This window comes from Dama dama, chromosome 20, assembly GCF_033118175.1.
Source record: "Dama dama isolate Ldn47 chromosome 20, ASM3311817v1, whole genome shotgun sequence".
Lineage (NCBI taxonomy): Eukaryota > Metazoa > Chordata > Mammalia > Artiodactyla > Cervidae > Dama > Dama dama.
In genome coordinates, this window is record NC_083700.1 from 94513194 (window position 1) to 94536517 (window position 23324).

The 23324-nt window shown below is 44.4% G+C and overlaps 1 protein-coding gene across 1 annotated transcript in view; it reads left to right on the forward strand.

The window, feature by feature from the left end:
• AGBL4 (AGBL carboxypeptidase 4) overlaps positions 1–23324 on the forward strand; it is a 1414426-nt gene that overhangs the window by 1310416 nt on the left and 80686 nt on the right. The window contains exon 9 of the mRNA XM_061120044.1: positions 456–567. Coding sequence (XP_060976027.1) covers positions 456–567 — 112 coding nt within the window. The remainder of the gene's footprint in view (positions 1–455; positions 568–23324) is intronic.

Genomic DNA, 23324 nt, shown 5'->3' on the forward strand with positions numbered 1-23324 from the left:
TGGAGGTGATAAAGAAGTGCTCGGTTCTGAGTATATTTTGAAGGTAGACACAATGGACTGGCTGTGAGTACTGAGACAGGGAGGAACAGTGGGGATGCCAGTGGTTTGGGCCTGAGCCTTCTTGCCCTGTATAGGAGAAGCACACGCGTCTATGGTCTCAGGGCAGGATCACGGAAGTGAGACGGCTCCACAGAAATATGTTTGAACCTCTCTGTGACTTAGTTTCTTTTCCTGTCAGGTGAGAATTATAATAGCGGTGCCTTCATAGTGTTGTTGAAAGTAACTGAATTAATACTCGTAAAATATCCTCAGTGCTGTCTCTGGCCAAAGAAAACCCAAAAAAAGTGCACTAGGTGAATGACATAATGACTGCTCCCATTCCTAACTGTATTTTGGAGAAGTGAGGAGCTTGGCTTGTCCTCTGTGTACTGACTCTGACTTTGGGTACTGCCTAGGTGCTCTCTGATGGGGTTCGACCTGAACCGCCACTGGCTGGATCCCTCTCCATGGGCCCACCCCACCCTGCATGGGGTGAAACAGCTCATCATTCAGATGTACAACGACCCCGTGAGTAACTGAACCTCCTCAGCAATTGCTGGTCTGACGGCTTGATCTGGGAAAGGAGCAATGTGGTACGGGGACAGTCCACCAGGGGCTGCAAATGAGGAACTCAGGGTCAAAGTCAGGGAGGGACTAGGCCTGCTGGTCTCTTCTCTGAACTGGACAAGTACGTTCCCCACCCCTCACAAACACCAGCTTCAGTTGTGGAGATCTCATGGGATGAAGGAAATATACCCACTTACAGTTGTCAGGGCTATTGGGTTACAAGCAAAAGAAATACAACTTGAGCTAATTTACAAAGAAGAGAGATTTTTTTTTCCATTTATTTTTATTAGTTGGAGGCTAATTACTTTACAATATTGTAGTGGTTTTTGCCATACATTGACATGAATCAGCCATGGATTTACATGTGTTCCCCATCCCGATCCCCGCTCCCGCCTCCCTCTCCATCCCATCCCTCTGGGTCTTCCCAGTGCACCAGCCCTGAGCACTTGTCTCATGCATCCAACCTGGGCTGGTAACGAGAGAATTTTTTAGAATAATCCCAGAGCCCCATATAGGCAAAGACTGCAGTCTGGCCTCCTGTACCTGTAGGGAACATGTGCCAATTATCACATCCAGCACTTCTTCCACTAGAGAGAGTGACTCAGTCTCATATTCTAGCTCCAGTTCCAAGTGGACTGTGCTTGGCCTGACTGGGAGGACATGGCCACCTCTGGGCAGGGCACCTCTGGCCCAAGAGGTGAGGATCTGTCAGGACAGAAGAGTCTCACCGGAGTCATGTAGCCAAACTTGCAGTGTATGTTGTAGTGATGAACATATTCCCAGGTAAAAGGACCTGCTGTTCCAGGAAGAAGGGAAACGGGGAGGTCCATACTGAGTTTGTTCATGGGGCAAGACTGTGAGAAATAGGAGAAGATATTGGGGTTTCATAGCTGAGAGAACTCTCTGAAGAGTTATGAGAGAGGACAGACATCTTCCACTTGGAACCAAAGAAAGAGGTAAGGCCGATAGAGAAACAGAGCTTTTTAACCATTAGAGTTGCCCAATGATGGAACAGGTGTGTGAGCTATGAACTTGGCCTTACTTAAAGTGTTCAACTTGAAGCTAAATGACACTGTCAAAAATAGTGCATGGAGGAGAATCAAATGTTTGGGAGACAATAGTGAGATTACATCCAAGTCTCTTCCAACATTGATGACCTTGCCTTATGACCCTTGGCTGCCATCAGGTGACAGACATGATTGCTAAGACAGCAAAGGTTCCAGAGTTGGGGTATTTCAGTGATACACCTGCATACCACATTTTACTTGCTTTCTTTGAAGATGCCAATAAGAATATCCTAAATTAAAGAGGAGTCTTTATTGGCCAGACAAAAATGTGTACAGAAAAGCAAGTGTATTTATCTTGTTTTTACAAGCAAGGATTCGTGAAAAAGTAAGTGCTTAGGTGCAGAGTAGTTAACTCAACAGCCGTCTTGATCCTCCTCTGGGAGCTTTGCCTCCCTCGGTCTTTTACAGCCCGCCTGCCATCAGGGCTTACATAGCCACAGCTTTAGTATATCTGTTTCTTTCTCCAACTCACCCCTTCTTGTCTACAAAAGAAGCTGTTAGCTGTGCTCACCAAACTCCGTTATTACCCTGAACTCTTGATCCATCCTGACGAGCTTTTCTGACAGAGAGAAGTTGCTTCTAAATTTTGAAGGAGGTGTCTGTTGTCAATGAGTTCTTCCCCCGCAGAGTTCGGTGTTAACTGCAACCTCCCTGATAGACTCGCCACTCCTCCTTCTTCTGCCATCTCCTTCTTAAAGAGAACAGCCCCACATTTTTTCTGATGTGGTTAAAAAATAGGTATTCAATAACTATATGTTGAGTTGAGCTGGACTGAACATGGTAAACCCTATTAGGCCCATGTAATATGGTTTATGGCTTCCCTGGTGGCTCAGAGGGTAAAGTGTTTGCCTACACTGTGGGAGACCCAGGTTCGATCCCTGGGTTGGGAGGATCCCCTGGAGAAGGAAATGGCAACCCACTCTAGTACCCTTGCCTGGAAAATCCCACAGACAGAGGAGCCTGGTAGTCTACAGTCCATGGGGTCGCTGTTTGGACAGATTCCAAACAGCTATTCACAAAAGGGATAAACAGACATGACCAAAGAAAAGACATGAGACAGGAGAGATGACAGAGTGGGGGCCACAGAACAACGTGGTGTTTTAGGTGAATCTCCAAGGAGAGAACTCGGGGTGGAACCAAAGGGAGGGTGTCAGGTTTGTTAAAGAGAAGAGACCATCATCAATCTGAAGTCACTGATTGGCTCCCAGGCAACTGGGCACTTGATCCTGTTACAGAACATGATCAGGGGTTTTGGGGGTATTAGGATATTCTTTGTGCTATGAGTAGGTTGATCATCAGCAGGTTGGTGATCAACACACTTGGAAGCTGAGCAAGCTGTGGGAGCTGCCTTCTCCTGAAAGTCCATTCCTTTTCTCCCCAGGCAAGGATGTGGATGGGGCTCTAACATGGGACCCAAACTGACCTGGGCGGGGACCCCAGTTCCCTCCATCTCTTCCTCTCTTCTTCTCTCTCCCTTTGCCCAGAATCCTATTCCAGTCTTTCCTTCCTCTTCCCACGAATATTTATCAAGTAATTTCTAAATATCAGGTATAGTAGTTGAAATAGTGAACACAACACTAACCCTTACAATCTAGTGGGGACATGGACATTAAAAAAGTGTGTGCGTGCCCAGTCACTTCAGTCGTGTTCGACTCTTTGCAACCCCATGGACTATAGCCTGCCAGGCTCCTCTGTCTATGGGATTCTCCAGGCAAGAATAATGGAGTGGGTTGCCATTTCCTTCTCCAGGGGATCTTCCCAACACAGGAATCAAACCTGCATCTCTTATGTCTCTTGCATTGGCAGGCAGGTTCTTTACCACTAGTGCCACCTGGGGAGCCCTATTAAACAAGTAAATACTGATAAATATTATAGATTTATAAATTTTGTTGTTGTTCAGTCACTCAATCATGTCCTACTCTTTGCAACCTAATGGACTGCAGCATACCAGGCTTCCCCGTCCTTCACCATCTCCCAGAGTTTGCTCAGATTCATGTCCATTGAGTCAGTGATGCCATCCAACCATGTTATCCTCTTTCATCCCCTCTCCTTAGCCGCCTTAAAGGGGAATGCAGAGGGAACTCCATGAAATGCATATGTATTCAGTCATACCTGACTCTTTGCAACCCTTAGCCTGCTAGGCTTCTCGATCCATGAGATTTTTCAGACAAAAATGCTGGAGAGGGTTGCCATTTCCTCCTCCAGGGGATCTCCTTCCTTTAGGTGATCTTCCCAGCCCAGGGATCAAACCTGAGTCTCCTGTGTCTCCTGCATGCAGGAGAATTCTTTAACCCACTGAACCACTGGGGAAGCCCCATAAATTTTGCTAGGAGGTACAAAAACAAACAAACAAAAAAAAACCTTACAGACTGTTATCTATGTGTTCAGGTCAGTTCAGTCCCTCAGTCATGTCTGACTCTTTGTGACCCTATGGACTGCAGCACACCAGGCCTCCCTGTCTATCACCAACTCCCGGAGTTCACTCAAACTCATGTCCATTGTGTTGGTGATGCCATCCAAGCATTTCGTCTTCTTTCGTCCCCTTCTGCTCCCACCTTCAATCTTTCCCAGCATCAGGGTCTTTCCAAATGAGTCAGTTCTTCACATCAGGTGGCCAAATTATTGGAGTTTCAGTTTCAGCATCAATCCTTCCAATGAATATTCAGGATTGATTTCCTTTAGGATGGACTGGTTGGATCTCCTTGCAGTCCAAGGGACTCTCAAAAGTCTTCTCCAACACCACAGTTCAAAAGCATCAATTCTTCGGCGCTCAGCTTTCTTTATAGTCCAACTCTCACATCCATACCTGACTACTGGAAAAACCATAGCTTTGACTAGATGGACCTTTGTTGGCAAAGTAATGTCTCTGCTTTTTACTCTGCTTTTTAATATGCTGTCTAGGTTGTTCATAGCTTTTCTTCCAAGGAGCAAGCATCTTCTAATTGCATGGCTGCAGTCACCATCTGCAGTGATTTTGGAACTCAAAAAAATAGTCTGTCACTGTTTCCACTGTTTTCTCATCTATTTGTCATGAAGTGATGGGACCAGATGCTATGATCTTAGTTTTCTGAATGTTGAGCTTTAAGCTAACTTTTTCACTCTCCTCTTTCACTTTCATCAAGAGGCTCTTTAGTTATTCTTCACTTTCTGCCATAAAGGTGGTGTCATCTGTATATCTGAGGTTATTGATATTTCTCCCAGCAGTCTTGATTCCAGCATGTGCTTCATCAAGTCCAGCATTTCTCATAATGTACTCTGCATGTAAGTTAAATAAGTAGGGTGACAATATACAGCCTTGATGGACTCCTTTCCCAATTTGGAACCAGTCTGTTGTTCCATGTCCAGTTCTAGCTGTTGCTTCTTGACCTGCATACAGGATTTCTCAGGAGGCAGGTCAGGTGGTCTGATATTCCCATATCTTTAAGAATTTTCCACAGTTTGTTGTAATCCACACAGTCAAAGGCTTTGGCATAGTCAATAAAGCAGAAGTAGATGTTTTTCTGGAACTCTCTTGCTTTTTCGATGATGCATTTAATTTTTGGCTCTTCTGCCCTTTCTAAACCCAGCTTGAACATCGGGAAGTTTACAGTTCATGTACTGTTGAAGCCTGACTTGGAGAATTTTGAGCGTTATTTTGTTAACATGTGAGATGAGTGCTATTGTGCAGTAGTTAGAGTGCTCTTTGGCATTGCCTTTCTTTGGAATTGGAGTGAACATTGACCTTTTTCAGTCCTGTGGCCACTGCTAAGTTTTCCAAATTTGCTGGCATACTGTACTTTCACAGCATCATCTTTTAGGATTCGAAATAGCTCAACTTGAATTCCATCACCTCCACTAACTTTGGTCATAGGGATACTTCCTAAGGCCCACTTAACTTCGTGTTCCAGGATGTCTGGCTATAGATGAGTGATCACACCATCGTGATTATCTGGGTTATGAAGATCTTTTTTTGTATTCTGTGTATTCTTGCCACCTCTTCTTAATATCTTCTGCTTCTATTAGATCCATACCATTTTAATCCTTTATTGTGACCATCATTGCATGAAAACTTCCCTTGGTATCTCTAATTTTCTTGAAGAGATCTCTAGTCTTTCTCATTCTATTGTTTTTCTCTATTTCTTTGCACTGATCACTGAGGAAGGCTTTCTTATCTCTCCTTGCTACTCTTTGGAACTCTGCATTCAAATGAGTATAGCTTTCCTTTTCTCCTTTGCCTTTCACTTCTTTTCTTTTCTCAGCTATTTGTAAGGCCTCCTCAGACAACCATTTTGCATTTCTTTTTCTTGGGGATGGTCTTGATCACTGCCTCCTGTACAATGTCCGAAACCTCCATCCATAGTTCTTCAGGCACTCTGTCTATCAGATCTAATCCCTTGAATCTATTTGTCACTTCCTCTGTATAATCATAAGGGATTTGATTTAGGTCATACCTGAATGGTCTAGTGGTTTTCCCTACTTTCTTTAATTTAAGTCTGAATTTGGCAATAAGGAGTTCATGATCCGAGCCACAGTCAGCTCCGGGTCTTGTTTTTGCTGACTGTATAGAGCTTCTCCATCTTTGGCTGCAAAGAACATAATCAATCTGATTTCAGTATTGACCATCTAGTGATGTCCATGTGTAGAGTCTTCTTTTGTGTTGTTGGAAGAGGGTGTTTGCTATGACCAGTGCGTTCTCTTGGCAAAACTCTATTAGCCTTTGCCCTGCTTCATTCTGTACTGCAAGGCCAAGTTTATCTGTTACTGCAGGTATTTCTTGACTTCCTACTTTTGCTTTCCAGTCATCTATAATGAAATGGACATCTTTTTTGGGTGTTAGTTCTAGAAGGTCTTGTAGTTCTTCATAGAATCATTCAACTTCAGACTCTTCAGCATTACTGCTTGGGGCATAGACTTGGATTACTGTGATATTGAATGGTTTGCCTTGGAAACAGACAGAGACCAGTCCGTTGTTTTTGAGAATGCATTGTTATCTTATAGGTAGGATGGTTAAAAGTTTCGACTTGTCTGGGGCAGTTCTGTTTATACCTGTTCTGAAATATTTCTTAATAGTGACCCGTTTTCCTCTCAGAATTGTCCCTGTTCGGATGAAAAATTACACAAACTCTCTATACTTAAAAGCCATGTGAATGTACCAACACTGTACCTGGTGTGTTGCAGATCCTCAACAAACATTATTTAGATCCCAATCAAATTCACATTTGACTTCAAGAGTTAACATGCCAGCTACAAACACCGCAGTGCCCCAGGCATCTGCCCTGATAACTTTAAATGCATTTCCACCCTGGATCTTCACTGGCGCAGACGTCATCAGAACCACTCAATCCCAGAGCAATCTGAACTGCCAGGACAGCTTCTGACCTTGTTTCTAAATGCTCACAGCCTCCCTCCATCCCCCCCAGTGGCCTCTGCTCACGCAATCAACAAGCAGAGAATCAGGAAGACCCTTGCTGATGGGCAGGGTCTGTATCTGTGAGCACTGTCATTCCTCAACGAGCTGGTGAGGGAGGAACTTTGTGTTGGGTGCTGGGAACAGTCAGAGCTGGTGTCGACCTTAAGGAGTTCGCAACCTGGTGGAGACAGGCCTTTTAGACAGATGTTCTAGGGGCATTTGTGAGGGGAGGCACAGGGGTGGTGGGGGCCGTAGGAGGAGCCCAAACCAGGAGGCCACACCTGAGCTGCTGAGTGAGGGATGCTCTGGGCACAGAGGGCTTTCTAGGCAGAGAAGACAGCTGAGCATCTGCCTAGAGGGGCTGCTTCCTCGGGAGGCTGCCAGTCGTTCAGCGTGGCTGGTACTGGGGGCAGATAGTGATAGGGCATTACAATATAAGGCTTTATTAGAATAAATACAGACTATTCTCATGAGAATGGGTAACCACTAAAGGAAGTGACAGGATCAGGTTTGCATTTCAGAAAGATCCCTCTGGTGCCTGGAAGGAGATGGGTTCAGAAGGTACCAGGCCAGAGGCTGGAGACCATTAGTGCCTGCTGCTGGGGGGCTGAGAGGAGGAGGAGTCTGGGGATATGATGGAGGGACATACAAATGACTTAGAGACTGATGGGAGAGAAAGGAGAGCTGAGTGATGCCTACAGTTTGGCTTGGACAACGGAGTGGAAGGGATGCCCCTCCTAGGATGGGAACCCGGGAGGACCAGTAAGCATGGGGTCAAGTTTTAGATGTGCTGGTGTTGAAGTGGAGCAGGAGTGAGTCTCCTGAGGGAGTCTTTCTGTATTCTCACCTGGCAACAAGGGCCTTCTGTCCTTATGACACCCTCCACTCCTCTCCAGGACCAGGAATGATGACCTTGACAAAGGAGTCTTTAAATCCAGAGGACTGCACTGACTGTCAGATACAAAGCATGTAGTGTCCCACTCCCAGGACAGCGCCCCGTGATCAGTGTGGCCCTTGTTTACCAGTTGTGATTGATTGTCCCCTAGGGCAGAGCCTAGCTGGTTCAGTCACCTGTGCCCATCAGGGACCTGGCTCTGAGCAGGGCCTCCATGTAAATGCTGAACAAATGATGAAGTGAACCCAGAGCTTCCATGACTTGGTTTTTATAAGAGTCTCCTGATGAAAAGGAGTGACTGGACCACAGTTGTTCAGTCGCTCAGTTGTGTCCAACTCTTTGAGACCCCATTGACTGCAAGCACACCGGGCTTCCCTGTCTTCCATTATCTCCTGGAGTTTATTCAAGCTCATGTCCACTGAGTCAGTGATGCTATCCAACCATCTCATCCTGGACCACAGACCCCTCTGCAATCTCCCCTCCCCCTCGGAGTGGCCTGGATTCTGCTGCCACCGGCACAGTGCCTTTCTTTACTCAAGGCTCTGATCTGTGCACACAAACCTTGGTTTTCTTACAACCTGCTGAGATGGTCCTAAACTCCTAGGGACAGAACCTGAGAGTTTAGGGCAAGCTCAGTAGATTTCCATGTGCAAGACCTTGGTAACCGCAGAGATACAGAGATTAAGGAGGCAGGATGTCAGGCTAGGAAGAGTCAGGCTAGGAAGAGTTCGCAATCTAATAGGAAGACCAGACCCTCATGAACAATTTTAATCCAATGCAGTGAGGAATGTGAGCTATAATAGAGAAAATGCAGTGCTTTGGGAAGATGGAGGCTGAAGGGAGATTAATCCAGTGTGTGTGTGTGTGTGTGTGTGTGTGTGTGTGTGTGTGTGTGTTTGGGCAATCCAAGGAAGTTTTTTCAAAGAATTTGGACTGGGCCTTTAGGAGTGGGAAATATGTTACCAGGTGGCTATGGTCAGGGATGAGGGAGGTGACAGGAAAGGGGAGAGGGACTCCAGGGCCAGCTGAGCCACAGAGTGGAGGTGGGAGAGCTCAGCTGCAGGGCTGGGTGTGCAGGGCACACGACAGGGAAGCTGTGAGGACACCCTTGGGCAAGTTTGCACACTGGGCTAAGGAATTTGGCTTCTTGTCGTCCAACGTTCCCCCTTTCATTAAAATCAAAGACTTAGGCCCTTTTAAACCTGATTTTTAGTTGAGCTAAATATAATGATGTAAAAAGAAAATGAAACAGGAGAACAAAACGATGCTTGTCAGTAATATTCCGGCACACAAGCTCTCTCAATCTTGAGAATCAGTATCATCAGTGAAGAGCCATCAAAAATGTTTGAGCAAGGGAGAGAGATCGATGAATAGTACTTCCATCCATTCAGTCACCCAATCTAGAAACCCCAGAGATACCCTAAAATGTAAATCCGGCCTAGTCTCTCTCCCCTGCCTAAAACCTTCCAGTGACTCCCCATTATTTGTGGGATAAAGGCCAATGTCCCTGACATGCTATTCAAGGACATGCCCTATTTATATCCAGGGCTGAGCACAGAACACGGCACCAGAGAGAATATTACGTGCAAGGATGGATGCGTTAGAAAGTGACTAAGGCCACAGCACGGAGTCAAAGCAAAATAAGACCACCCCATCAGGTGCTGGTGGCAGTGGTCCAGAGGAAATACGATGTGCCTTGAACCTGAGAGTGGCCAAGGCTGCTGTCAAGAAGGACACCCGGGAATGGACATGGGAAGCAAATAGGTCCCCTGCAGTCCTTTTCCTTGGCCACCGGAGCCCCTCAGAGCTTCAGGGCTGCTTTGTGGAAAGGTTTCTATGCTCTGGGGTGATTCCCCGCCTTTTCCTAGAGGAGAAAGGCCTGTGTTGCTATAACAACTTGGCTGCAGCTCTTTTAGACAGATCCATTTCCTTAAATCATTTAAGGAAAATTAGCTGCCATAACAACACGGAGCAGTTTTGCAAATAGAGCAACAGAGGGCTGGGGGTTTTTCCTTGCTTGCCTCCTGTAGTCCTCAAGATAAGCTGCTCTCTTTCTGTCAAATAAATAAATAAATTATAACACATGTACGTGCAAACAGAGCAGTCGGCAACATGGTCAGATTACATAGAACCAGCACTCATTCCTGCTACAGACAACATACATACATACACACACACATACATACACACAACATAGAAATAGGCAGAAAATGCACACATTCACATACATAAACCAGAAAATGTGTTGCTGTTGTTAGTCCGCTGAGTCACATCTGACTCTTCTGCGACCCTATTGACTGTAACCTGCCAGGCTCCTCTGTCCATGCGATTTCCCAGGCAAGAATACTGGAGTGGGTTGCCATTCCCTTCTCCAGGGGATCTTCCCGACCCAGACATCAAACCTACATCTCCTGCATTGGCAGGTGGATTCTTTACTACTGAGCCACGGCCGCCAAGTCGCTTCAGTCGTGTCCGACTCTGTGCGACCCCATAGACGGCAGCCCACCAGGCTCCTCCGTCCCTGGGATTCTCCAGGGAAGAGTACTGGAGTGGGTTGCCATTGCCTTCCCCGACTGAGCCACCAGGGAAGCCTAAAGCGGGAAACATTTTTTATGTAAAAACATAAACATGGTAAATAAGAGACAGACACACAGACAAGTATATAGCTATACATATTCACACAAAAGATAAGTACACAAATGCACAGCCAGGACAGTTTCACATTCAGTTTAAAAGGAAAGAAATGGCCCATGGGGTCTATTCTAAGGATGAGCAGAGGGTTCGCTGGTCATTAGACCAGGAGGCCCTTAGATGGTGACTCTTACTAGAAACCAGATGGTACCTGCATGCTTGTACCCGACAGCTGGGGGAGAACCATGCTAGTGGAAGGGAAAACCCACCCAGGGAAGAATGAGGGGACAGGAGGGAAGGATGGGGGGTCCCATCCCTGCCCCCCCAACATACACTTGGCAGTAAACCAGGAGACCAGGAGGCACAGCCGTGGCACTTTTGGTGGTATACTTCTTTGTCCCCATGGCAGAATGTTTGTCAGGCCCTTAGAGGAGGCAGCGCCACTCTGGGTGAAAACCACATTGCTGGGGAACTTGCAGACTCTCTCACTGAAGCCTCCAGAACTCTGGACTGTGGGTTCCCAAGCTTTTGTTTTATCCCCACATCTCTGACTTTATTATCCCAGAGCTCCTCTGCACGGGGAAGCTCAAACTATGTGGACTGATCTCTGTGGCAGCAAGAAGGCCTCGCTCGGAACATAATCCCCAACCAGAGTGGCTGAACCACTGATTTGCTTGGTGCTCTTAGGCGGTCTCCTCCCCTTTCTGGGCCTTTCATCCCATCTCCTTCTATACACTGTAGGGACGGAGGAAGAACTCCACAGGGGGGCTCTTCTGGCTCCAAGGCTGTGTCATCTTAGAGTTGTCCCTTGGTTATGGACACTCCACCCCTGGATTTCATAACAAAGCACAGAAGTCCTGGCTGCTGCAAGGAAGCAAAGGCTGAAGTGAACGCCTGTGAAGGTGCCCAGCACATGGCAGAAGCTCCACAAATATCAGTTTCCTAAGCTTCAGTTTGTCCTTCTGCTAAAGGCAAGAATGGTCCCTGACCTGCCTGCCTCACAAGCTGGAGAGAGATATGCCCATTATATGTCTGTGAAGCATTTTGTAAAGTGAAGAAGGATGGTCACCATAGGGTGGTGTGGAGAGGAATACCCCGTGAAAATATCCAGACTGCCCCCAGCTGCTGGAGGCTTCATGAGGAGTAGATTCGATGCACAAAGTTCTATCTAGTCAAAGTTATGGTTTTTCCACTAGTCGTGTATGGATGTGAGAGTTGGACCATAAAGAAGGCTGAGTGCCGAAGAATTGATGCTTTTGAACTGTGGTGTTGGAGAAGACACTTGAGAGTCCCTTGGACTGCAAGGAGATCAAACCAGTCCATTCTAAAGGAAATCAGTCCTGAATATACATTGGAAGGACTGATGCTGAAAACGAAGCTCCAATACTTGGACCACCTGATGAGAAGAGCCGACTCATTGGAAAAGACCTGGGGAATATTGAAGGCAGGAGGAGAAGGGGACGACAGAGGATGAGATGGTTGGATGGCATCCCCGACTCAATGGACATGAGTTTGAGCAAACTCTGAGAGATGGTGAGGGACAGGGAAACCTGGCGTGTTGCACTCCATGGGGTCACAAAGAGTCGGACATGACTTAGAGACTGAACTACAACAACAACAACACACCATCGGCAGCACAGATCACACACGTGGATCTGCTCAAATGTTTTTCCACTCCTAGCCTCCTGGCCTGAGAAATCAGTAAATAGCCACCAGGGGAAAGGTTCAAGGTGGAAATAAGGCTGAAAGTAAATGTGATATCGTCCAGGGGGCTCTGCAAACACAGGGTGCTTTGAGTTCACGAAATTTTTACAGCTTTTTCTACAACAGTTTGAGGTGGTTTATGAAACTTTAAGGAATTTTAAGAGAAATCATTATTTTTCTAAAGGGCAACTTCTCTCACTTATGATAAAAGACATGGTTTTTCTTCCTCTCTAGATTATAGCTTTGGCTCTGGCAGCAAGTAGGGGGGAGAGATGGAGCTGTCACCTCAGAGCAATATTCTCATCAAGTTGGTTATTTCCTTCAATTTTTCTAACATCTTTTCATCCTGAAAGACTCTGAATAGCTCTCAGCAACTGACTAGATACATACTGTTTCAACTGCAGGAGGACCCACAAAGCTGGGAAGTTCCCTTTGAGTCAAATCAATTAAACGCTGTGCTTTATTTTCCCTATCTGTAAATTCGTGTTAACAATGCCCATCTCCAAGATATTTCAGGATAAGATAACATGGAAATTTGGAAATTCCAGAATGTTAGAATCTAGCCACATAGATCTCCATCACAAATCTGCAAATTCTAAAATTATCCTCACCCTTCTCTGCTGCCTGTATCTGTTCCACACACCCTGGTTTCTAGGTTAGACCAAGCATGCTTTTCTGTTTTTCCTATTCCAAGAGCACCCAGATATCTGACCTCAGTAAGTTAAAAGGGGTCTCTGTGGGCAGCCTGACACTGGAAATAACCTCTTCACACTTACCTAACCACTCCAGCTTACCTCCAGACCCTCTCTTCCAGACACTCTTCTGATCAACCTACCCCACCCATTTCTCACCCCTCCTCCAAACTCCTCCCCTTCTCCCTTCCAAGGCCCCTGGTCCAGAGCAGGTTGGAATATGCACACAGCCTGCCCCACGTCAGGGACTCAGCCCAGCTGGCCCATGACAGAGCACAGGTTACATTTGAGGGTGTTTTGTGTTCAACACATGTGAAACTTTTCCAAGTGTTATTTTTGGTTGTTAACTGTTGGGAGGCTCTCCAGCCAAGGATGAATTCATGCTGGTACATCAAATAGCATATTGCATTTCAGAAATTGGCCTTAGCCATGGGAAATCAAGTAAGCCAGATGCCTAATTAGTCCATTATTTACCGTGGTGGAGAGAGCTGAATTCTGATGAAAGGGACCAGACTAATCACTGCTTCCAGCAAGAACTGAACTGTTCAACCTTTCATCAAGAAGCGCCCCCATCCTCCCGAAGTACTAATGCCTGCCTCCCAAGACTCATACTGGTCCTAGGTGTGTCTGGCTGTGAGAAGTCTTATCAGCCTGGACACAGCTGACCTCATGGCCAATGAGCCTTGATGTTCCCCCACTCAGCAAGCCATTCTGGCTTCCTATTTCTTGCTTTTTCTACAAAGCTAGAAAAGTGTATACTTAAAAGAGTAACTTCCCTATAGACTTCAAAAGAAAAAAATCATTCATTTATCCATTCAACATGCATTTTCTGAGCTCAGGCCCTATATACTGAAATACAAAAGCCAATAAGAAACAGTCCCTCCCCTCAAGGCACTGATTATCCAGAATAGAGCTGTGGATTTCAAGCTGTTTTTAGAAAAATTATAAGAGGCCTGAGGACGCCCCCTCCCATGTGGCTCCCCTCCATTTTAACCAGAGCTGTATAATTTTGTGGCTAAGAGCTCAGACACCTGTCTGAGTTTAAATCTCATTTTAGCATTTCAATGGCTTTGCTACATCAGGTAAGTCCTTTAACCTTTCGAAGTTTCCTCGTTTGTAAGCAGTTGTTCTGAGGATTAAGTGAAGTGATTCATGTGTCTTGCTTTAGGCACTGTGCCAGACCCATTTAGTCTCAAAAGATTTTAACCATTATAAGTATTAAAAAATTGTGTTTGAACAAAGGATTCCAAGGTTGATTCCAAGGCCATAGAAAGTCTGCAAATGTCTGGTCTAGCATTCCAGACTCAGTAAACCAATGATTGCATGATAAGGTGGTAAGTGTGATGATAGACAAGGGATCTGGGTACCATCTGGGAAAAGCAGGTCGTCTCAACCTGACATGAGATCAGGCAAGGCTTGCTGGAGAAATGACCTCTGCAATGAGTTTTGAAGAAAGAATAGGAATTGTTTAGACAAAGTCCAGGGGATGCATTGCAGGCAGAGGGGAGCAGTGTGCGTGAAGACACATGCACTAGACTGGTGAATATATTCAGAGATTTCCAAGGAGTTTGGTGTATGGGACTGGTAGGAGCCCATTGGGAAGAGGCTGGAAGTAAGATTGGGTGGTATGCGGAGGCCAGTTGTAAAGAGCCCCGTGGACTACCCCAGGAAGCTTGGACTTGATCCTGAAAGACACGGGAATTTTCCTTCAAGGGGCAAGGAGTATGAAATTTTAAAAAGAGGGATAAGAGATATTACATGACTTTCTGGGGTTTAAAATATATCATTGCATTATGTTTGTAGCTGTGAGCCAGCAGTTGCAGTACTAGAAACCTAGACTAAAATAATCTGAAGTGTAAATAAGGATTTATGCAAAGAAAAAAATTCCACAGAATCATTATTTATAAATAGTGAAAAACCGAGAAAAATCTGAATGCCTAACAGTGGGAAACTGATAAAGTAAATCACAATGCATTCATGTAATGGATGTTATAATATTATGAAAATGTTTATGCTATAAATTTAAGTGAAACAAAGCAGAAGACAAAGTTGCATATGTATTATACGTTAAGATGTATATAACAACCAGGTTTAAAGTTACACAAAACAAATGGATGCAAACTAGATGTTAAAGTGGTATTTCTGGGCACCAGGGTTGTTTTCTTCTCTCCTATTTTAAAAAAATATTTCCCAACAATTTTCCATAAATATATGTTGACTTTAAAACTGGGGAAAAATTATGGATTAAGGAGGGGACCTGGTTACCAAGAAATGAAGAGAGACTTTATTTTATGAAACAGAATCAAACATATCAGAGTCAACTGCTCAGTTCTGGGCTAGTTACTGGGGTAAACACCCCATGAAGCCAGCTCAGCCCACGTTACAGAAAGAACCTAGAAGCAACGAATGGATGGATCCATCTATGCATCTATGCATCCATCTCTCTAACTAGCCATCTTTCTGTCTTTTCATCCAACCATCCATCCATTGTACCTCTACTGTGCTCAAATACCTATTGTAGAGATACCTATATCCAGGCTCCTAACATCCTATGCAATCTGCCAACTCCTCTGTGCCCTCTTTGTAAGCATAACAAAGACTCCTCACTTCTTCCCCAGAACAAACCTCAGATTTGTGCCGTTTATTCCTAATTTGGCCATTTCTTGATCTGCTAAATCTTCAGCCTTCAAACACTGCCCTGTCAGCCTGAAGGTCTATTTACTGTTCTTTAGCCACTAAGTCATGTCTGACTCATTGTGACCCCATGGGCTGCAGCACGCCAGGCTTCCCTGTCCTTCACGATCTCCTGGAGTTTGCTCAAACTCATGTCCATTGTGTCAATGATGCTATCTATCTATCTCATCCTCTGTTGCCCGCTTCTCCTCGTGTCCTCAATCTTTCCCAGGATCAGGGTCTTTTCCAATGAATCAACTCTTCACATGAGGTGGCCAGAGTATTAGAGCTTCAGCTTCAACATCAGTCCTTCTGATGAATATTCAGGGCTGATTTCCTTTAGGATTGATTGATTTGATCTCCTTGCAATCCAAGGGACTCTTCAGAGCCTTCTCCAGCACCATAATTCAAAAGCATCAATTCTTCATTGCTTAGCCTTCTTTATGGTCCAACTCTCACATTCATACATAACTACTGGAAAACCATAGCTTTGACCATAAAGACCTTTGTTGGCAAAGTGATCTCTCTGCTTTTTAATATGCTGTCTAGTTTTGCCATAGCTTTCCTCCCAAGGAGCAAACGTCTTTTAATTTCATGGCGGCAGTCAGTATCCACAGTGATTTTGGAGCCCAAGAAAATGCAATCTGTCACTGTTTCCACTTTTTCCCCATCTATTTACCCTGAAGTAAGTGGACTGGATGCCATGATCTTAGTTTTTTTTAATGTTGAGTTTTAAGTCAACTTTTTCAGTTTCCTCTTTAACCTTCATCAAGAGGCTCTTTAGTTCCTCTTTACTTTGTGCCATTGAAGTGATATCATCCACATAACTGAGATTGTTGATTTTTCTCTCAGCAATCTTGATTCTAATTTGTGACTCATCCAGTCTGGCATTTTGCATTATGTGCTCTGCATATAAGCTAAGTAAGCAGGGTGACCATATACCACCTTGATGTACTCCTTTCCCAATTTGGAACCAGTCTGTTGTTGCATGTTGGGTTCTAATTGTTGCTTCTTGATAGGCATACAAGTTTCTCAGGAGGCAGGTAAGGTGGTCTTGTTTTCCCATCTCTTTAAGAATTTTCCACAGTTTGTTATGATCCACACAGTCAAAGGCTTTAGTGTAGTCAATGAAGGAGAAGTAGATCTTTTTCTAGAATTCCCTTGCATTCTCTATGATCCAGTGGATGTTGGCAATTTGATCTTTGGTTCCTCTACCTTTTCTAAATCCAGCTTGTACATCTGGAAGTTCTCAGTTCACATCCTGCTGAAGCCTAGCTTGAGGAATTTTGAGGATTACCTTGCTAGCATGTGAAATGAGCACAATTGTACAGTAGTTAGAACATTCTTTGGCACTGCCTTTCTTTTGGGATTAGAATAAAAACTGACCTCTTCCAGTCTTGTGACCACTGTTGAGTTTTCCAAATTTGCTGACACATTGAATGCAGCACTTTCACAGCATCATATTTTAGGATTTTTAAATAGCTTAGCTGGAATTCCATCACCTTCATTAAGAAGAGATAGCAAGAATAAACAGAAAAACTATACAAAGAAATCTTAATGACTGAATAACTACAATGGCATGGTCACTCACCTAGAACCAGACATCTGGGAGTGTAAAGTCAACTGGTCTTAGGAAGCTTTACTATGAACAAAGCTAGTGGAGGTGATGGAATTCCAGCTAAGAAGGACTGGAGGCAGATCCTTTCCTCTCCTAGGGATGAAAAGCAAGGACTCTGCAGTCAAAAATCACCTCCAACTTCCAATTCTGCCTCTATCTGCTGCCTCACCCCTCTGAGCCTCTGTGGCTTGATCTGTGAAATGGGGTAGTAGCATTTTCTTACACAGATGCTATGAGGATTAAAGAAGACCCTGTATAGAAAGTTAGCAGTTAACAGCTTAGAAGTTATTGCGGTATTTCCTAAGACTGGTACATTGTAAGCACTCAATAAATGTTAGCATTTATTTTTACCGTAAACTCAAATCTAGTAACATACGATAACTGATATTTCAATGTTAATTTCACAAAGGCATCTTCAGAACAATATCACTAACTTTAAACTGTAGCATTTAAAAAAAAAATAGCTATAGCTCTGGTTACTGCAAGAGCATTGCAAGTAGGTCCTAAATGATAGACTGGGAGCAGGTCTAGGCTTTATCACAGCTTCTCTGGCCCGCCGCAGCTTCCATCTGTGACTCAGGCTTTCTTCAGCTGAGCTAATAACCCTGAGTTGGGTGACATTCAACTCAGTCTCAGGCACCAAACCTTTCTCTCTTACGGCTTCCTGTGTTTGCCTGTTGTGATCCTTTCGGAGTGGGTTTCACAGTTTAATATCTGGTGGGGAAGTGGATTTCCATTGTTCCTATATGTGCATATGCATATGTGCATGTGTATATTGGGGCAACTCACTGTAAGCCCTAAGGGCTGATTCCAGCAAGAATGGTTCTGAAGTAAATATAGTGAAGTCCCCTACATCTGAATGAGTTCTGTCCTAAGAGCCAATTTGTAAGTCGAATTCGTTTGTAAGTCCAACAAAGTTAGACTAGGTACCCAGCAAATATAATCAACTATATCGTCCTGCACTGTAACAGGTTTCAAATACTTTTCACACAGATAACACACAAAAAATAAAGAAAACATTTTTAATCTCACAGCACCTTGAAAAGCACAGTAGTACAGTACGACAGCTGGCACACAGGGTCACGTTTGCATCTTTGAAAGTTCGCAACTTGAAGTTTCACATGTAGAGGACTTACTGTACAGTGAATGTGATCCTGTAGACCCCTGGGGTGATTGCAGACCCCAGGTGTGGCAGGGGGCAGGCTGCACTGCATTGGCAGAGATTCTGGAAAGTGGAGTGAGTATGCTAGTTTGCAGCTAAGTTCACTTGTCAGAAATGGCCTTTCAGTGGCTACGCTGAGATGGCATGTCAAGGCCAAAGCTTTTCTTTAAATGCCTAGCACCGCCAGTGCACACTCAGCAGTTGAAAGAGTTAACTTACTCAGGCTCCCAGTTGCAAGAGAACAATTGCTTTCCTGTTAGAATTTAGCTCTACGCTGTGACCTTGAAAACTCCTCCAGTTGCTAATGCATGTTCTTTAATATATATTTCTGTTATATGACTGGACCTTCTTGCATGAATATACACGGGGCAAATGAGAGCAGCTCTTCAGGATCCTAGGCAGGTGGCGGGGCTGAGGAAGAGGGAAGGCACAGATATTTACTGAGTATCTATTAAGTGTTAGGCACTGTCTCATCTAATCCATCAAACAGCCTTATGAACTGGGTTGTCATTATCCCCATTTTTCAGTTGAGGAAACTAAGGCTCAGCGTGAAGGACGCCCCCACCCCCACCCCACCGTAATCTCTCCCAGCACTCACATTTATCACTCCACAGCACGCTGATTGCTTTATGTGCTTGTTTTTCTCTACCCAACTGTGAACTCCTTAAGGAATAAAGCTATGTCTCTGTCTCCTCTGCATTCTCTTGCCCAGAGCATAGTTCCTAACACATCAGTAAAATGTCAGTTAAAAGAAGGAACAAATGAAAAGCATTAGAACCCGCAAGGTCACATGGATGGTGGGAGCAAAGCTGCAAGTCAGAGCTGCCTGCTCCCATGCTGGTCGGGTGAGCAGGCTCCCCGGGAGTCTAGCAGCTTACAGGACCTCCACAATCCTTAGGAGTCTCCCCTTCTACCTCTAAAAGACATGTAACCAGCCAGCATAGAAAAGAAGGATTCTGTTTATTTGACTTGTCCTTGAGTTTGATGATACCTTTGAATAACAAATGTTCAGAATTACCCCCATAGTCTTTGGATTCAACTGACATTATAAATAGATATGCCAACTTTATTCCATTACTTTGTGTACCCGACTCCCACCCTGCCCCCACTGTAAGGAACACTTGAGATGAAATCATAGATCAAACAGACCAGGCAAGTTAGGAGCTGGAGTCTTGATTGGGGCCAGTTGACACTAGTACAGTCAAGAGTTTGGCATCTCAGGATGTCTCCTCTTTATTCCTAGACTAAGGACTTGCCCATCCCTAACTTCTGTCTTGACCACTTTGGCCTTGAATTTATGACTTAATTCTGGCCTTCTGGAGTCTCAGAGTTCACTTTGCAGAGCCAGAGAACTTCAAAGCTGGAGATACTGAAGAGGTACCCCAAACTAACATTTCATAGAGAACATGGAGCATGTAAGCCCAGGGCAGGAAGCCGACCTAGCTGAGACCACGTAGGGGGACAGTGCTGTGGAGCTGGGACTCACCCTCAGGCCCCCACCACCTCCATAAGGTGAGAGCACATCACTTAGGCCCTGGGGATGTATCACTAACACATGGGTCTTCTCATAATTATTTTTACTAATTGATTACACAGATGTGTAGTGTTCAGAGCATGTTCACACATGCACATTCATTTGACCCTCACTGCAGTGTTGTGAGATAGAGATTATTGTTCTGTTTTGCAGATGGGAAAACTAAGCCTGAAAAGTTATTAAGAAACTTTCCCAAGAAACAGAGTCAAGGTTGAGTCTTTGTTCTTCTGGCTGCAGGTGTCCTCCTGTCCAGCCTAGGGCCAAGCACACAGATAGATGAGTCAGGAGAAGGGAGGACCAGGATAGGAGGAAGACAGAGGGTCATCACTGTTTTCTTTCCTTCTTTTTTCCCTTTAACAAAGCACCCCCAATTCAGTGTCCCCTCCCAGTTCGCCAAGCCTTTCCCAAATGTCTCTGAGGGAATTAGCGGTAGGACAGGGCAAGGTGTGGAGAGACAGAGGGAACTCAGGGTCCAAGCCATGGTCAAGGCCAACTCAAGGCTAAGAGACCAGAAGTGGCAGGCTCCAGGTCAAAACAAGTCAGACCCTGAGGAACGAAGGGACAGCCAACGAGTTGGCTCTTTCCATGGGCGTACAGTGGGAGAGATGGCAATAAAAACGGGAGACACCATATGAGCAAAGTCACGCAGGAAGAGGACAGGAGGAAGGAGGTAGGTCTGACCGGTGTACAGTGTCCCTTTGGGGAAGGAATGGCTCTTAAAAAAAGTGATCAGATTCTAAAGGGCTTCAGGATACAGGCTGAGATATTGGAATTTTATCATTTGGGCCAAAGGGAACTGTGGGGGATCTGTGGGCAGGGAAAGGACAGAATGACCAGCATTAGCTCTGATTATGCAATCAGCACCAGAGTTTAGACCTCCAAATGGTGACCCCTTTAATCTGACAGTCTGCTTTGGTATGATTTGTTAAAAATGACAAAATGTCTCATTTTGTTGCAGTTCTTTGTGACCTTTCTTAATATTAGAAAGTTAATTTCAGAAGGGAAATAAATGTATTAGTGTTGTCACAGCCATAAAAAGATGAATTCTGTACTGTCAAGCGGTTTCTTTGAATGAATCCATCATGCTGTAAAAATGGTTGCCTTCCAAGACCCGGCATCTGCCCAGCTCTGCCTTTCTCTCCCTCCCCCCCTTCCTCTCTTTCCTCCCTTCTCTCTTTCGTCCTCACTTCCTCCCTTACTCCTTCCCTCTACATGCACATCTCTTGTGATGTGTTCTGGGGATACAGAGGTAAAGGCACAGTCCTACTCTAAGGCACACTCTAGTGGGGAAGATAGAAAAGGAAATCAGCCTTTGAAGGTGTATCTAATTGCCATAGGAGGAAAGAACCTGAGCTAAGGGAAGGAGCTGTCTGTTCTGAAGAGGGAACTCTTGTTAAATTAGCAAACCTGCCCTGTAATAGGACTTGGGTTGACTCTGTGATTAGGAGACAAGACCGAAGGTAGGGTTCTGAAGGGTTGGATTAGGTTCTGGTCCCAGCTTCATACCCAGCTAGCTATAGAGAATTTTTTGAATTTTATTGAAGTATAGTTGATTTACAATATTGTATTAATTTCTGCTGTACAACAGTGATTCAGTTAATATATATATATATATTTCATATTCTTTTCCGTTATGTTGAAAATAGTTCCTCGTGCTTACCGTAGGACCTTGCTCTTTATCCATTCTATATTTAATAGTTTGCGTTCTGCTAATCCCAACCTCCAAATCCTTCCTTCCTCCCTTGGCAACCACAAGTTTATTTTCTATGTCTGTCATTCTGTTTCTGCTTCATAGATATGTCCATTTGTTTGTATTTTAGATTCCACATATAAGTGATATCATATGGTATTTGTCTTTCTCTTTCTGACTCACTTCACTTCATATAGTGACATCTAGGTCCACCCATGTTGCTGAAAATGGCATTATTTCATTCTTTTTTATCACTGATCAATATTCCATGGTATATACATACCACATCTTCTTTATTCATTCAACGTTGATGGACATTTAGGTTGTTTCCAAGGCATCACTATTATAAAAAGTGCTGTTATAAGCATAGGTGTTCATGTATCTTTTTAAATTACAGTTTTGTTTGGGTATCTGTGCAAGAGTGAGATTGCTGGATCAGAAGGCCACTCTATTTTTAGTTTCTTGAGGAACCTTCATATTCTTCTCCATAGTGGTTGTACCAACTTATTTCCCACCCACAGTGTAAGAGAGTTCCCTTTTTTCCACACCCTCTCCAGCATTTATTGTTGTAGACTTTTTAACAATGGTCATTCTGACTAGTGTGAGGGGATATCTTACTATAGTTATGATTTGCATTTTTCCAGTAATTAGCAGTGATGAACATCTTTTCATACCTATTAGCCATCTGTATGTCTTTGGAGAAATGTTTATTAGGTAGAGAATTATAATATTTTTATTAGACCACATGGTATGCTATTGTTAACTTCACTACACCAATTATGCTCACTAGTTGAGTGACCCTGGAAAAGCCAATTCTTTCCTTTCTCTGGATCTCAGTTCCCCATCAGTTCAATGAAGAGGCTGGACCAGCTTTGGCCTCCCCTGGTTGCAGAGAACTGCTGGGGTCTGAGGGCATGCTATAACCTAGTGCTTCTCAAACTGTAATGTGCAGAAAATACCTGAGTATTCATTAAAGTTCTGGTTCTGATCAGTAGGTCTGAAGTGCGATCTGAGAATCTACATTTCTAACAAGTTCCCAGGTTATGATGTTGCTAATTCAAGAATCCCATTTTGAGTAGCAAGGGCTCAGTCTGTGGTAGGAGCAAACTTTGGGGTACAGGGTGGATCCACCAAGGATGTCGGTTTAAGACTGTTGAAAGGGAGCAATAAAAGCAATCTTACTCAGATCTGGTCGGCAAATAGAGTTCTGGGTTCATTTTATCACCTGGGATTTTCACTATCTTGGGTTGAAAACCTGTGATTCTCTTAAGAGATTAAAAGGAAGAAAATTGAACTTTTAAAGTCTCAAAGAAATTTTTTTCACCGTAATCACATCTGTTTTAATTTAAGGTGCTGTCTGATGTTTTCCCCGTAGCTCAGATTTCTATCTCAGATGAACACAGCAGCAGTTCTCCTGCGGGAGGGCGACTGCCTCCTCTCCCTCCCCGCATTTTAGTGTGGGTGGGAGAGGAGTGCGGCTTCTCTCCCAAGGCACACTCACAACCTCCTAAAGCTCATTTCCAAAAGCCCTTCAGGGACTCCCATTACCTACTGGCTGAAGACATTCCAACTTGGTATTTGCTTTAAGTTCATTTCTCTATACTCCTTTGCAAGAAACTTTTACTCTTGCCCTAAATGCCTGGTCCTCTTCTCTCCAAAAGAC